Source organism: Equus asinus, chromosome 3 (genome assembly GCF_041296235.1).
Source record: "Equus asinus isolate D_3611 breed Donkey chromosome 3, EquAss-T2T_v2, whole genome shotgun sequence".
NCBI classification, from domain to species: domain Eukaryota; kingdom Metazoa; phylum Chordata; class Mammalia; order Perissodactyla; family Equidae; genus Equus; species Equus asinus.
The window spans coordinates 64,452,322-64,466,505 of NC_091792.1; the positions used below are offsets into that span (position 1 = coordinate 64,452,322).

A 14,184-nucleotide genomic window follows, 5' to 3' on the forward strand; every position below is an offset into this window, starting at 1 on the left:
TGACTGGGGCTCCATGACCCCTGTTACCTTTGGGAGTTACCCTGGACCATCTGCTGCCTTGGCCTGGGGCACTGCCAGGAGACCTGGGTCTTCCAGACTGATACCTCAGTCACCAGACAGACCCCTGCCTGGCCCCAACACACTCTATCATTCCAAGAGAATCAACGTCAAAAGAGGCCCCAAGGGAAACCCTTGAGTAGAGGCACTCCCAAAAGCCCAGAGAGAAAGGGCGGAAAGGAGGAAGCCAGCTGGGCAGTCTGTCCACCCCCAGCTCTGACCCAAGAGAATATCAGTTGGGGCAATGGGAAGGCCCAGGGCAGCGCACAGAGGAGGGGAACAGCACTGACCCAGCACTCACCTTGCGTCCCGAGCCTTTGCAGCCCCACTGCCAGTTCCTTTCCACGTTTCGATACCAGTTTAGGGGACCCCTTGGGGGGCAGATCAGGGAATAGACACAAGAAAGCTTTCAGTAGATGACGACGCTGTAGACCCCCCAGGAACCAGCTCTGCATAGAGCCAGTCATCCCAGGAAGACAGGGGTTTCTGCAGGAGGAGCACAGATCCCGCACTGCCACCTTGCTGCCCAGTGCCCGTGCCACACCTTCACAGGAGGCACACCAGGCTGGCTGAGGGGCTGACAGCCTTGGAGGTGGGCTTCCGGACACGTGGCGGTCAGCCCCAGAGGACTCCCACCTTCTCTGAGGGCTGTCACTTTAGAGGGTGGGGGGCTTGGTGCAGCATCCTTGCTGTCCAGAGGCCACTCCCTGCCCCGGGGAACCCACTGAAAGGGACGTGGGCAGGTGGCACAGAGATGCCTCCTCCGGACAGGTAAGGCTGGCTCTGGGACGTACCCAGAACACTCTCCCAGTCCCCAGGCCGGCTTGGGGTTGGGGGCCTTGGTGAAAAGAAAGGCCCTGGAAACCTCTGCGACAAGCCCCGTGCCCTTGTGGGACTCCTCATCTCTCCTCCTGTACAAGGAGGCGGGATCAGGTTATCTCAACGCCCCCTCCAGAGCAACTCTGTCCCCAAGTCTGAGATCTTACATTGTCTCCTGCTTTAAAAAAAAAAAAAAGAAAAAAAAAGGAGAAGCTTGGGGAAGAGCTGTGGGCTGGGGTGCGGGAGAAGCTGGGCCTGGAAGGCGGCTGCCACAGGCCTGCCCAGGCAAGGCTGCCTGTTGTGAGCATCCAGGCCTCGGCTGACAAAGGCCACCCCCACGCTTTGGCTCTCTCTGCGCCCCTGGATTTGAGTGAAGGATGGGGGTGTAAAGAGAGGCGTGAGGGCGAGGGGGAGGATGGAGCGTGGCTAACTGCAGCCAGAGGTCACGGTACCCTGGGAGGGATCAGAGCTTCAGAGAGCCCTGGTATTCAAGCATTTGAAGGGATATGCAGAAGGGCGCTATCAGCACAAGCTCCGTGCTTCCAGAGCAGGGGCCCTGACTTCAGTCTGAAAACAGACCTGAGAAGACGGAACAGTACCGAGGCCTGCGACACTGCGGCGAACCTGAGAGCACCACCGAGTGAAGGAAGCCAGGCACAGAGGGACGCGCTGCCGTCCACGGTGTGAAACACCCGGAACAGGCAAATCCGCGGACAGCGAGGCGGCCTGCAGGCTGCCAGGACCAGGGAGTCGAGGGGGAGTTGGAGGTGACTGCTAAAGGGAGCGGAGCTTCTTTCTGGGGTGATGAAAAGGCTCTAAAATGGACTGTGGTGCTGACGGCATGGCCCCATGAGCACACTAAAATCTGCTGAATTGCACACTTCCAGTGGGTGAATTCTAGAGTATGTGAGTGAGAGTCAAGAAAGCTGTACTTAAAAAAACAAAAGACCTGCGAGGTCTATAGCTCCCTTGAAAATACCTGCAATTTTTGAGTTTACGTGGGGTTTTGCATTTCCTGAAGAAAGAACTCAGAGCTGCCATCTGATTCTCACAGGGGTTGTGACTCAAGAGAAGTTAAAAACATCTGCTTTGAGGGCCCACAAGCATGAAGGCCCTGAGCTATCTCAAACTAGAGCAGGCAGAGCATCATAAGCTGGTGAGCCTCCCGACACTGGAGGCATTCAAGCAGAGGCTGGCCAGGCGTTTGCCAGGGCCATGGCACCCTGAGAGCAGAAGAGCCCCTCTTTGCTGAGCACCTCTCTTCTGTGCGTGGGGCACTGTTGTCTTTACCTGAAACCAGACTTCCTGAACTGCTGCACATAGAACTGGATGTCCTCCTCAGAGACCATGCTGCTGAGGCTGGGCTCCTCTGGGGCTGCCACGAAGAGTCCTCCTGCAAAAGGCCACTTGTTTCCTCTCCCACCCCCAGCCGGTTCCCAGGGGAGGCGAGGCCGCCAACTGTCTCTCACGTCCCAGGGGAACTTGCAGCCAAGGGCCTCGCTCCTGCAGCTGTTCTCGCTTCCTTTTCCACAAGGAGTCCATCCCTTCTCGAGCCCCAACTCTGTGCTCTCACTGTCATGCTGGAGCCCAGGGGCATCACACACACAGGCCTCGACTTCCATGACAAACTCCGGGACAGACCATACCGGCCCCATCTCCAAATCTCGCAGCGCAGGTCCAGGATGACCCCTGGCCAGGGCCTGCGGCCCTCCAGCTACCTCTCCCAGAGACCACACCTTTGCTAAATAGCTTAACCATGTCCCTCTTTGGCTATCTCCACTGGGAGTCTCAGACTTGTCATAAGCACGTGCTCCGAGATTCTCCTGCAGCCTGGTAGACGATCGGGACAGGGAGCACGCACGCTACTGCCTTCTGCACGCTCATGGGCCTCGCATGGTGTCCTTAGGGGGGAATCCTATTTTGTTTCCAGGGGTGTAGACTATGTCCCAGCAGTTCCCATCCCCTTGGAGGATGACCTTGTGATCACAAGTGACAGCCCAGGGACCACTGCCATTTCACAGGGGACAGCCCCGAGGGCTATTAATGCTGTGCTTGAACAGGGCTGGCTCAGCATTTTCAGGCTCTTGGAGCCTTGTAGGTACAGACCTGGGTGACACAGACTTTCATGAAATGCATCAAAGGGGCATGTGAACAGGGTGCCTCCTCGTGCTGAAGCAGTTCTGAGCTCCCCGAGGCTGTGCGCCTGGCCCACTGCTGCCTCGGGGCCAGCCCCCAGCTGCTCTCCTCCCTTCATTACTGCTGTCTGGCCCCCGCCCCCCCAAGACCGTGGGCTCCCTGAGGACAGCGACTCCGCTTCGTGCGTTGGGATATTTGCCCCTGCCTCTCACCAAGTGTGCGCTCAAGATATTAGAGGAACGAAGGCAGGACCGAGGGACTGTGTGGATGAGTGAAGGCAGAGAGGGAGGAGGGAGGGGGTCCTGACCAGTGAGAGGAGGACGGCCTTTAGGGTCAGCCGAGTTTAACCCCAGCCTGGCCACTCTGGGTAAGTTCTTAACTCTTCTGAGACGCATTTCCTCATCTGTAGAACGGGGATAACATGGGATCTTTAGGGATCTCATGAGGATTATAAATAATATATGTAAAGTGGGCTAGGCCAGCGTTTGATGCACACAGTTGGTGCTCGAAGAGTGGCAGTGATCATCATTTATAGAAATACAAGAGAATAACGGCAAGGCCACAGTGTTGGGGCGAAAGAAAGGTTTCGTGCGAGCAGTGCTGGACCTGGAGCCACGGGGGCGCCCCCATCTGCTCTCGGCTCTGACTCCTCACTTACATGCAGCCCAGGAGGAGAACAAGGGTGGTCCTCACACGACGGAACCGGAAATGATTGGAACGTGGAGACAGGATGCAGGAAAGGCCAGGGGACTACGACAGAGGAGCTCTAGGCCGGGGACCAGCCTGACTCCTGCTCATTGTGCACCAGGTGACTCTGCAGAGCTCAGTTCTTGTCATGGGTCTTGGTCCTTATCAGTAGAGGGTGGGATTGCCCTGATGAGCTCTAAGATTCCTCCAAACTCTTACTGCTTGGAATCTTGAATCAGAAGCTCCCTGGGGGGAAGGAACCTGAGGCCTGTGGTCAGCCCAGGATTGGGGCGAGTGCTATTCACCAGCCGGGACCGATGCTAAGCTGGTGAGAGTTCAGGGTGGGCAGGTGGCTGCTTCTGCCCGTAGCAGTCAGACGGAGAAACAGTTAATGCTCAGCTGGTTCCTGCCGTGAGCCTCCTGTCTCCCTCCCTGCCTAAGAATGTCTCTTACCCCTTTCACAGACTCTGCTCGTGGAGAGAAAACCCTGTAGGGAGAAAAGTTAGAAATGAAGTTATCAGTGAAGTAAAGGAAAAAGGCTAGAACAGGTCATCTGAAAACTGTGTCACAATAAAAGACCTACAAATACCATACAGATCATACAAACACACTCATCTCCCAAGAGAGCTGGGCAAGTCCTCTGGGGTCAAAGCAGAGGCAGCTGAAGCTCCAGGCCGAGGCTGCTCCCGGGTGCTTGCAGGTCTTGGTAGGGTAAGGCCTTTGGTGTTGCACCCAATGGGAACAAGAGGTTAGACCTCAGCTCTGCGGCAGACGGGAAGTTAAAAATGAGACACTCCTCGTCCCTCCACAGTAAATCCAGTAAATCTGGGGTCCTCAGTTAAAAGGTGGACTAGAAAAAAATCCATGCATCATAACAGAGAGATGTCAAAGGAGTTGGTCCCTTCAGTTTGGTACTGAGAAGAAACCAAAAAAAGCTCCCCTAGGAATTCATAGCTACTAGCCTGCCTTCACAAGTGTTGGGTTTGAATTTACACTGCCTGCATGACCTGGAACTGCCAAGATGCGAAGAAAATAAAAATAGCACAAGTGAGCCTGGCCAGTAGTGCCATCAGGATGCCTGGCAGAGCAGCACAGGCGAACACACTCAGGACGGCCCTTGCCTGAATCCCAGCTGAAGCCTACTGCTGTGGATGGAGGGTTGCTGAAGGTGAGCTCACAAACGCAAATTACAACACACTCTGTCTCTGTCTCCCTGTCACTCACACACACCACTGCAAGAGATGGCAAACATAGCAAACAGTAAAATAAGACTCTCCAAGAACCAAGTAACAGAACTTAGAGAGAGAGATTGGGAGAAAGAGAGGAAAAGAAAGAGAGGAAAAGAATGAGAAATGAATACACTTAAAATGATTAAAGACATAAAAGAAGGAACTGAAAAACAAGATTGGAACAAGAGTCCATCAAAGGAGATCAGAATGGTTTGACAAAGAACCAAATACAACTTTCATAAATTAAAAAAAAAAGTCTGTTGATTGAAATTAAAAAGAAAATCTTAAAGACGAGTTTGACCTCTCCAGATCAGACACAGCTAAAAGACAAGTAACACACCAGAGGGTAGACCCGAGGCCGAGTTCTCACAAGCAATGACAGAAGCTTCTAAAGGAAAACAATTGTCAACCCAGAATTCTATACTCAGATAAACTGTTCTTTAAGATTGAAAGCAAAATAAAGATATTTTCAGGCCAAAAAAATTATGACTTTACTACTAACAGACTCTTACTGAGAGAACTACAAAACAAAGTACTTCAGGAAGAAAGAAACTGAACTCAGTGTAAAGGACTGAGATGCCAGGAGTGATCAGGAAAGAAACTGGCAACCACAGGGACGTCTCGGTGGTGCCGACTGCACACACCACACACCATAGTGGTGGCAGTGACAGCTAACACATGACAGGAGGGGGTTACAGAGATAGAGCAGTCTAGCTCCCTTGGTTGTTCAAGAAGATAGAGATATCAATTAGTTTTGAACTCTCATAAATAATGATGCATATTAAAATGGTAATGGTCGTAATGGTATAATTTCTAAACTGTCTATGTTATAATCATTCTTTGATCATAGTTTCGAAGCCCTACTGGTGTGTCACAGGGAGGATGTGACCTTTCCCCATTAATGAGGGGACCAGTAGAGTGAGGATCCCACTCACCCTGACTACAGAAGTCAAAGAAAAGAGGGCCAAGTTGCTGATTCCCAGACCCCGACACAGCCCACTGCCCCCCCAAGGAAGCCATGCAGAGACCCTCACACCTCTGCAGCTCCCCCTCTTGCACCCCTGCCCCCCTCACCTCATCACTGGTTCTGAAGAAGCTTTTGAAAGTCCGACTCAGGTTCTGTTCCAGTTCGGCCTCAGCCACTCCCTGAAACAATCGGAAAGCACAATGAAGGAGTCTACAGGTATCTTGGAAACCGCACCCCTCCCCAATCTGACTGAAGGCAAGAAGCCCCCAGTCGCTGTCCCATCCGGCCCAAGTTTCATTAGAAGTGCAGTAATCTGAATTTTCATATTGAAACATATGTTTAAAAAAATTTATTTCAACACTCATACAAAATACTTCAAATAAAATACAAGATGCTAAGAGTGGTCCCCCAGGAGGAAGGTTTATGGATACTGCTTTCTTTTATGTTTTTCAAAATTCCTACAGTGAGAATGTATTAATTTTAACAGTCCCTTCCAGGGAGTGGGGAGGGCTGGCACAGGACTAGGCTGGGGGCTGAAGCTAGCGAGAAGAGAAAGGTTCTAAGGGTTCCGAGAAGCCAAGTGGAAAAGCCCAAAGCTGTTCCATTCACACATCTCATTTTGCTGCAGTAACTTCAAAACCCGCTCCTTTGATTTGGGCCTAAATTATTACAGACCATCAGACTGCCCATGGGTGGTCTCCTCAATGACAGGGCAGCAAGGTCCCCTTTGCCAAGGAGCTGGGACACACCCTTTGTGCTCACTAATTACAAGGTCTCACCGCCTCACGGGAGTGCTGCTACCTTGAATTGCCTGGTCTACACACAGTTCTGTGGCCATTTCCAGGTCTCTGGCTCCTGCACACCGGACAGTTCTCTGACTTGAACTTGCTTCATCAGTTCCACAGATACTGGGTCTCTTCTCTGGCAACCTGGGCCGAGATGCTAACTCAGAGGTCCCAAGGGTGCGGGTGAGTGTCGGGGGAGAGATTCTTGCTGGAAACTCAGGGTCTGGCTCCCTCATCTCCCCAACCCCTTTCCCTCTTACCCAAATCCCTCATCTAGGAGCATTTCCAGACAATAAAAATGGGTGGAGGGGGGCAGGGGCTTCAAGATCCTTCAGGGGATCCTAATCTACTGGCTGTGGTCTCCTGGGTCCACGATTCTTTAGGCCATAAAGGAAAAATTTTAATCCAATATGTCTTTTCCAGAAATTGAAAGCCCTTGGACCTGAAAGCTGTTATAGAAACAGTCTAAAGAAAGACAGTTAGCTGTCTCTGAGGCAGGGACTCACCAGGGGCAACTGCTCAGGAATACTACAGATCCTTCCCCAGCACAGTCTGAGAGGACCACCCCTCGGGCAGGAACTGACGAGGAGTATGGCAGTGCGTCTTAGTCCGCTCGGGCTGCCATCACTGAACACCAGACGGGGGGCTTATAAACACAGACATTTATTGCTCACATTCTCCCAGTTCTGGAGGCTGGGAAGTCTGAGATCAAGGCACCGGCAGATTCGGTGTCCGGTGAGGACCCTCTTCCTGGTTCACAGACAACTGTCTTCTCACCGTGTCCTCACATGGCAGAATGGGCAAGGGAGCTCTCGGGGTCTCTTCCATAAGGACACTAACTTCATTAATGCGGGCTCCACCCTTGAGGTCTAATCACTTCCCAAAGGACCCACTTTCTAACACCATCACCTCAGGGTCAGGATTTCAAGACATGAATTTGGGGGACACAAACATTCATCTAAAGCATAGTGTCAATCTATTTTTTTCTCCTCCTTTCCAACTGCTCACCTGAACACACCCAGGCACCAGCTAAATTGGGTTGCAGGATGTTTGCTGAATGGGTGTCCTACTTTCCCACCTCGCTGGCCTAACATATTGTGACTTCCACCAAGAACACCTACTTCCCTCAGTTTGGCCTTCAGGGCCTGTCCCAAACACTGCCTTTTCCATGAAGTCCCACCTCCCCCCATCACAATAAAATAGCTCTACCCTTCTTGGATCCCAGAGCCTTTAATGTGCTCTCCTTGGACCACCCTGAGATCAGGGAAGCAACCACTCTTCTTCCTGGGAGCATCTGTGACTGGTCCTGGATAGAGTAGAGGCTGAGGTGGTGCATTCCTCTCCTCCTAGGAATGCTCCCAGAGAGGAGGGTGCTATAAGCCAGGTCTACAAGACATTTCAGCGGCCAGCAGCCCTCAGCCCTTTTGCACATCGTGCGAACTCTGGATCCGTGAGATGGCAGCACTGTAGGCAAGCAGGCCTTATCCTCAAGCAGCGCTGGATCTGCAGTTTGAGAGTTTCTGATGGAGGCGGTGTCAGTGTGTTAATTACAATCCCCCACATTCCTAAGATTCCTGGGATGGAGAATCAATCGTGGCCTTCTGCTACATGATGGATGCCAAGGAAGGAAACAGCCACGGAAGCAAGTGTGTTATAAGTGATGGATGAAAGCACTGGTCAGCGCTGCGCGTGGCCATGGCTTTCTTATTTATCCTAATTTATTTCTTATTTATTGAGAGAGTCCTCACCCCAGAAACAGTTGCTGTTCATGAGCTCAGGGATGTATCTCAGTGTGTGAAGGAATCGCCATGGGTCCAGAGGTCTGGACAGGGCTTCACCCCTGAAACGGTCCTTAAAAGGGCAAACGGATTCCAAAACGGTCAATAAAAAAATCAAAGAGCAAACAGGCAAATACATCTGTCTGTCCACATGAAAGTACATCAGGTCAATGGGGAGGATAAGGACAAAGGCGAAGGCCAGAAAGGGGAGAAGACAACAACATTCGTACTCTGGTTGTGTGCCCTGCTGATGCCACGTGACTCTGCAATTTCTACAAGGTCCCACAGACTAATGACAAGCTTGCCATCTACTCAGTTGGATGGGGCTCCTCCCTCTGTGCTCCTGAGCAAAGGAGTTAAAGGATGGACTTTGGAATCCAACAAACATGGTTTCAAGCCCCAGTCCTGATACTTATTAACTGGGCAACTTAATCTTCCAGAGCCTCAGTTTCCCCATCTATAAAATGGAAGTTCTATAAGGGTTATATGAGCTAATGCCTGTTTCTTGCAATGCCTGAAACATAGGAGGGATGCCAATAAATGGTTATTATTATCTCCATCATTAAAGTTATCGAATTGCATCAGAGCTGTCTAGTTTGGGATCTGGTCGCCTCAGGAGCCTGTGAATTTCTTAGGGACACACACTGTACCTTATTCATGTTTTTATTGCCACTGCCTTAGCAGGGTAATAGCAGGTACCCAACAAAGGCTAGATGGGTGGGAAGAAGAGAGGTAACAAGGAAGGAGTATGAGATAAAGACTTTGGTGGGAGAGTCTCTAAATGACCACGTGGATAGTGGCTTCCATGCTTCTGCCTTCCAGTGCACGCTCAGACGCACCAAACAAGGTAATTCACTTCCAGCTCGAGGTGGAGCTGAGCAGTACCCTACAGACCACAGTCAGATGAACAATCCGCTCCACTATTACCCAAAGCTATCAGCCAGGGCAGGCAAACTGAAGACAGCTCCAGGTTCTACGAGCTCCCAGGACGAAGCCTTTGGAATTCCACAAGCCCTGGAGCTTTGTCTCAGTGCTCTGAGGCTGTTTAAGGATAAAGACTTCCTGAGAATCAACTTAGAAACAGCTCAAGTACAGTCTCCCTTGGATCCGTGGGGAAATGGTTCTAGGACCCCCAAAGATACCGAAATCTGTGGATGCTCAAGTCCCTTAGCAGGCCCTCCTTCCACATCCGCGGATGGGGTGGTTGTCCTGGGGCTGAAGATGCCGGTGGATAGAGGCATCTGAAATCTCAGCAGAACCAGAAAAGTGTTTGGCTAGGCAGACGGGAGAGAGGCAGGCCTCCGAGGGCTGTGAGGAGACCTGAGGCCCTTTGAAGCCATTCGCCTGGGGCAAATCCTTTGCCTCCCACAACAGCACTGCGTTGGGACGGCCGGCCGTCTGACAGACGGAGACCCTCAGGCTGAGATGCGACTTGTTTGAAGTCAGGATAATCTACAGCCAAGTTGGAAACGGGTGCTCCGGACCTCAAGCCCTCAGTATCTGGTTCTTCTTAGTATCACATGACAGTGCCCATTGAAGAAAACAAAGATAAAACGTTGCTTCCGTGGAAGGCACAACAAAAACCTGATGGTTAAAGGCTGGTGAATAAGGTAGCACTTGGTGGCACTTTCTTTTAAAATGTATTATTCAGCTGTGAAAAACAATCAAAATAATGTCCTTCCATGGGGGGCTGGTTAAATAAACCATGGTCCATCTGCATGATGAAGACCCAAACTGCCATTAAAAAGAATGAGGTGAATCTCTACATACTGACAGGAAAATCTGTCCGAGAACTGTTAAATGCCAAAGCAGCATGAGCCCATTTATAGTAAGATTATATATAGGCTCATATACACACACACTTAAAAGCATATTTTAAAAAAATGCCCGGGAAATACTCAGCAAACTACTCATAGTGGCTAGTTCTAGATGAGTGAATGGGGATTTAACCTTTTATTTTACACAACTCAGAACTTTTTTTTTTTAAATAGCAAGCATCATTTAAAAAATTAACGATGTAACAAATCACCAGCTGTCTCGTAGGCTGAAGAAGTTACTGGGTGTTAAGGAAGACTTCCCGCTGTGAGGGAGACAGAAGAAAACCGTTCATGGATGTTCGCCCTTCCGCCAGGTGGAACCACCTCTCTTGACTACCACCTACAATTTCCTTTCAACACATTTCTCTCTATTCCCTAGTTTCTCAGCTGGCTAAATACTGAAAAGTGAGTTTTGGTGCTTAAAATCTGTTACATGGTTCCAGACACACACACACACAGGTCTTCCCCAAAGAAATAAAAACACACAGACACTGCTAAGGACAAGTAAAGAGGACCAGTGCTGGGAGGTGGAAGAGGGCAGGATTAACAGGATATACTAGACATGTCCTGATTTGGGGGGCTAAAGGGCTAAGATATCCCTAGGCTAAGTCGGGACATTAAGAATCCTAATATTTAAAAAATGGAACAGATCAGGCTGAAATGACCCAGCCGATTCTGTCTGTCTTGCTGCCCAGAGCTTCCTCCTCCTCATCCGATCTTACTATACAAATGCAAAGCCGATGATCCCTTCTCTGACAAGGAAAGAAAAACATGACTTCAATTTTAGTTTCCACCAGACTTGGCAAATTCCCAGGACGAGACAGTGAGTACGCTGGCTAAGGGTTCCGAGACCTGGGGGAGCTGACCACCCTGGACTTTGTCTAAGCAGCACCCTGTGGCGCTCAGCAAACATGAGCTGGAGGTGGGAGGGCCGGGCGCACCCACGGCGCACACTGGAGGCTTCCTTGGGCTGAAGGAATCTGGAGTGACCTTGAGCACTCAGGGGTGACTCCTCTCGCCTGCCGGGCTGGGAGGAGAGAGGCAGGAAGGAGGGGCTCCCAGCACCCACTCCTAAGGAAAGAGTTGCCCTACACGCTATGTTTAATTTATTGACCTGAATTCAGCTCAAGTTTGAAGCTATTACCTGTTTGAAAAACATCCAACTAGATCATCCTTTTCCAGATGAGGAAACTGAGGGCCAGAGAGAGGAAGTGGCTCAGTCGGTCCGTGCCCTTACTGAGCAGGCGGCAGACATGCTGGCAGGGCCCGTGAATTGAATGGTTTCTCCTTCAGACTCAGCTCTGTGCCGATCCTGACCAGCCTCAGCTGCTGGCTTTACCCCAAACCCCATTCCTGGGAGCCTTTCAGTGACCAGATCACTAATTTGAATGTCTAACATTCCCCTGCCAAGAGGCTTGGTTCTTTAGAACAAAACCATCCCACAAACCCTTCTTGCAGATTTTAAACCCAGCTGCTACAACAAAGCAATAGAGATACTGACTTTTTCACAATGACCGTAACAACCTTTGAAACCAACAACTTTGCCATACTAGGGCTGCAATTTACTTTCTCAATCAGGACTTTGAGCTCACCCTGGTTTGCTCCTCCCCTCTCTGTGTGGACGTGCAGGGCACACAGAATGAAGTCCAAGCTCCCTCTCAGCATGGCTTAGGGGAAGTCAAACAAGACTAGGTCAACAGCCTGAACCAGACACAGACCTGGTCTTGGGCCGGTTAGTGAACCTCTCAGAGCCTCTGCCTGCGCAGCTGAAAAGACAGGAGAGAATGCCGTAGTGCTGTTGTGTACAGAACTACCTGGCCCACAGGCACTCAGAAAGCAGCAACTGCAACCCAAGTGTCCATCAACAGATGAACAGATAAACAGAATGCGGTCTATCCACACAAGGAAATACTATTCAGCCTCAAAAAAGGAAACTCTGGCACATGCTACAACATGGATGAACCCTGAGGACATTAGCTAAATGAAATAAGCCAGTCAGAAAAGGACAAATACGGTATGATCCCACTTGGTACCTAAGTGAGGAAACTAAACAGTCAAATCCATGGAGACAGACAGTAGAAGGGTGGTGGCCAGGGCCTGCGGGAGGGGCATGGGGAGTTAGTGTTTAATGGGGACAGAGTTTCAGTTCTGTAAGATGACAAGAGCTCTAGAGATGGATGGTGGTGATGCTTGCACAACAACGTCAATGTACTTAATGCCACTGAACTGGACACTTAAAAGTGGCTAAGATGGTAAATTTTATGTTACATGTATTTTACAACAATTTAAGAAATAATAAAAATTTTTTAATAAGCTGAATATTGTTGATAAATACTCAATGTAGTTTGATCAAAATACAATATATAGTGATACTATTATTTCCCTTTTTCTATCGCCTACAATTACATTAATAGAACTTTTTTTTGAAAAAGCAGTATTTCTCAAAGGGTATAGTCTGGAGACCTTGGGGGAGCCCTGAGACCCTTTCAGAGGACCCAGGACAAACCATTTTGCAATAATACTAGCATGCCATTTCTCCTTCTCACACTCATGCTCTCATAAGCGTACAGCAGAGTTTTCCAGAAGCTCCACATGTGCTATCACAAAAGACTGAATGCAGACGCAGCTAAGAGAATCTAGCTGTCTCCATCAAGCCAGACACGAAGGGGGCTTGAAAAACGTAAAACAATGCTACTCCCTCACTAAACGTTTAAAGGAAAATCAAGTTTTTTTTTTTTAAAAAATAAAAACGTTTACATTAACATGGGTACATTATTATTACTTTTTAAATGAATATTAATAAATATTTTAAAATTTCGACTTCTAGTATGGTAAACAGCAATAGATATAACCCACATTAACTAACACTCTCTGAGCTCTTGATAATTTTTAAGAGTGTAAAGGGTCCTGGACCAGAAGTCTGAGAATCACTGCAGTAAAGGGAACCCACGTTAGAGAGACAGTCAGCGCGGCCCTGGCCCGCTCCAGCAATCCTTGGCTGGACCAGCTGCCCCAGGCCTCTAACCCACTGAGGACGGCTGTTGGCCCCCCACTACCCGGAAAATGGCAGGACTAGCCCTTTCCTCGGGCCACCGTGCGGTTCTCCAGGCACGGCTCCAGCACCAGCAGCATTAGCATTACCTTGCTAGAAATGTGAATCCTTTGGCCCCAACAAAACTGACTGAATCAGAACTCTGGGGATGGGGTCCAGCAATCTGTGTTTTAACTAGCTTTCGAGGTGGTTCTGATGTATGCTGATGTTTGACAATCACTGGGCTAGAGAATGGCAGAAACGGAGTGAGTCACAGAAGACGAGCTGTCAAAGCTGGGAGGACCTCCCTAGGCAGTTCACGTGCATGAGGCACCTGGGGGACCTTGTTGAGACACATTCTTGTTGGGCAGATTGCAAAGGGTGCCTGTGAGTCTGCATTTCTAACAAGCTCCCTGGGAGATGCTGAAGCTGCCACTCCCTGCACCTCACCCGAAGCACAAAGGCCATCCAGTGCAGCTGCTGGGGAGGGGCTTTTCATGCCGTTGCTGGAGGCTTCTGGTGTTTTACTGAATGAGTCTGGTTATTGCCTGAATCAAAAAGTTCCTCTTTCAATGTACCATTTTATCAATGAAAATCGTTCGTAAAGAGTTAAGACACCGAATCAAAACTAGGACAGTTATGATCCTTGCTGGAAATGGTACCTCCTACTGCAGAAGGGCAAGGGCTGGGGAGAGGTGTGGGGAGATGCTCTCGTGCTCTTTATTGATTCGCTGGATCCATTCTTCTCTCTTTGGAGTGTTAGGAACCATCTTTTATCCTCTCTGGAATTACCCAGAGGTAGCTAGACGCTGGGGTCCAGAGCGCACAAACGGATGAGTAGCAGGTGCCTCCCACAGACGAGGGCAGCTGAAGCGGAG

The 14,184-nt window shown here is 49.9% G+C and overlaps 1 protein-coding gene across 2 annotated transcripts in view; it reads right to left on the reverse strand.

Annotated features, from left to right (window-relative positions):
- The window catches only part of EPHX2 (epoxide hydrolase 2), a 68,637-nt gene that overhangs the window by 4,791 nt on the left and 49,662 nt on the right, over positions 1 to 14,184 (reverse strand). For both annotated transcript variants that reach the window (XM_070505155.1, XM_014843304.3), the window contains 4 exons: positions 6,003 to 6,074; positions 4,153 to 4,186; positions 2,167 to 2,269; positions 359 to 428 (listed from right to left, as the gene is read on the reverse strand). In XM_070505155.1, coding sequence (XP_070361256.1) covers positions 359 to 428; positions 2,167 to 2,269; positions 4,153 to 4,186; positions 6,003 to 6,074 — 279 coding nt within the window. The remainder of the gene's footprint in view (positions 1 to 358; positions 429 to 2,166; positions 2,270 to 4,152; positions 4,187 to 6,002; positions 6,075 to 14,184) is intronic.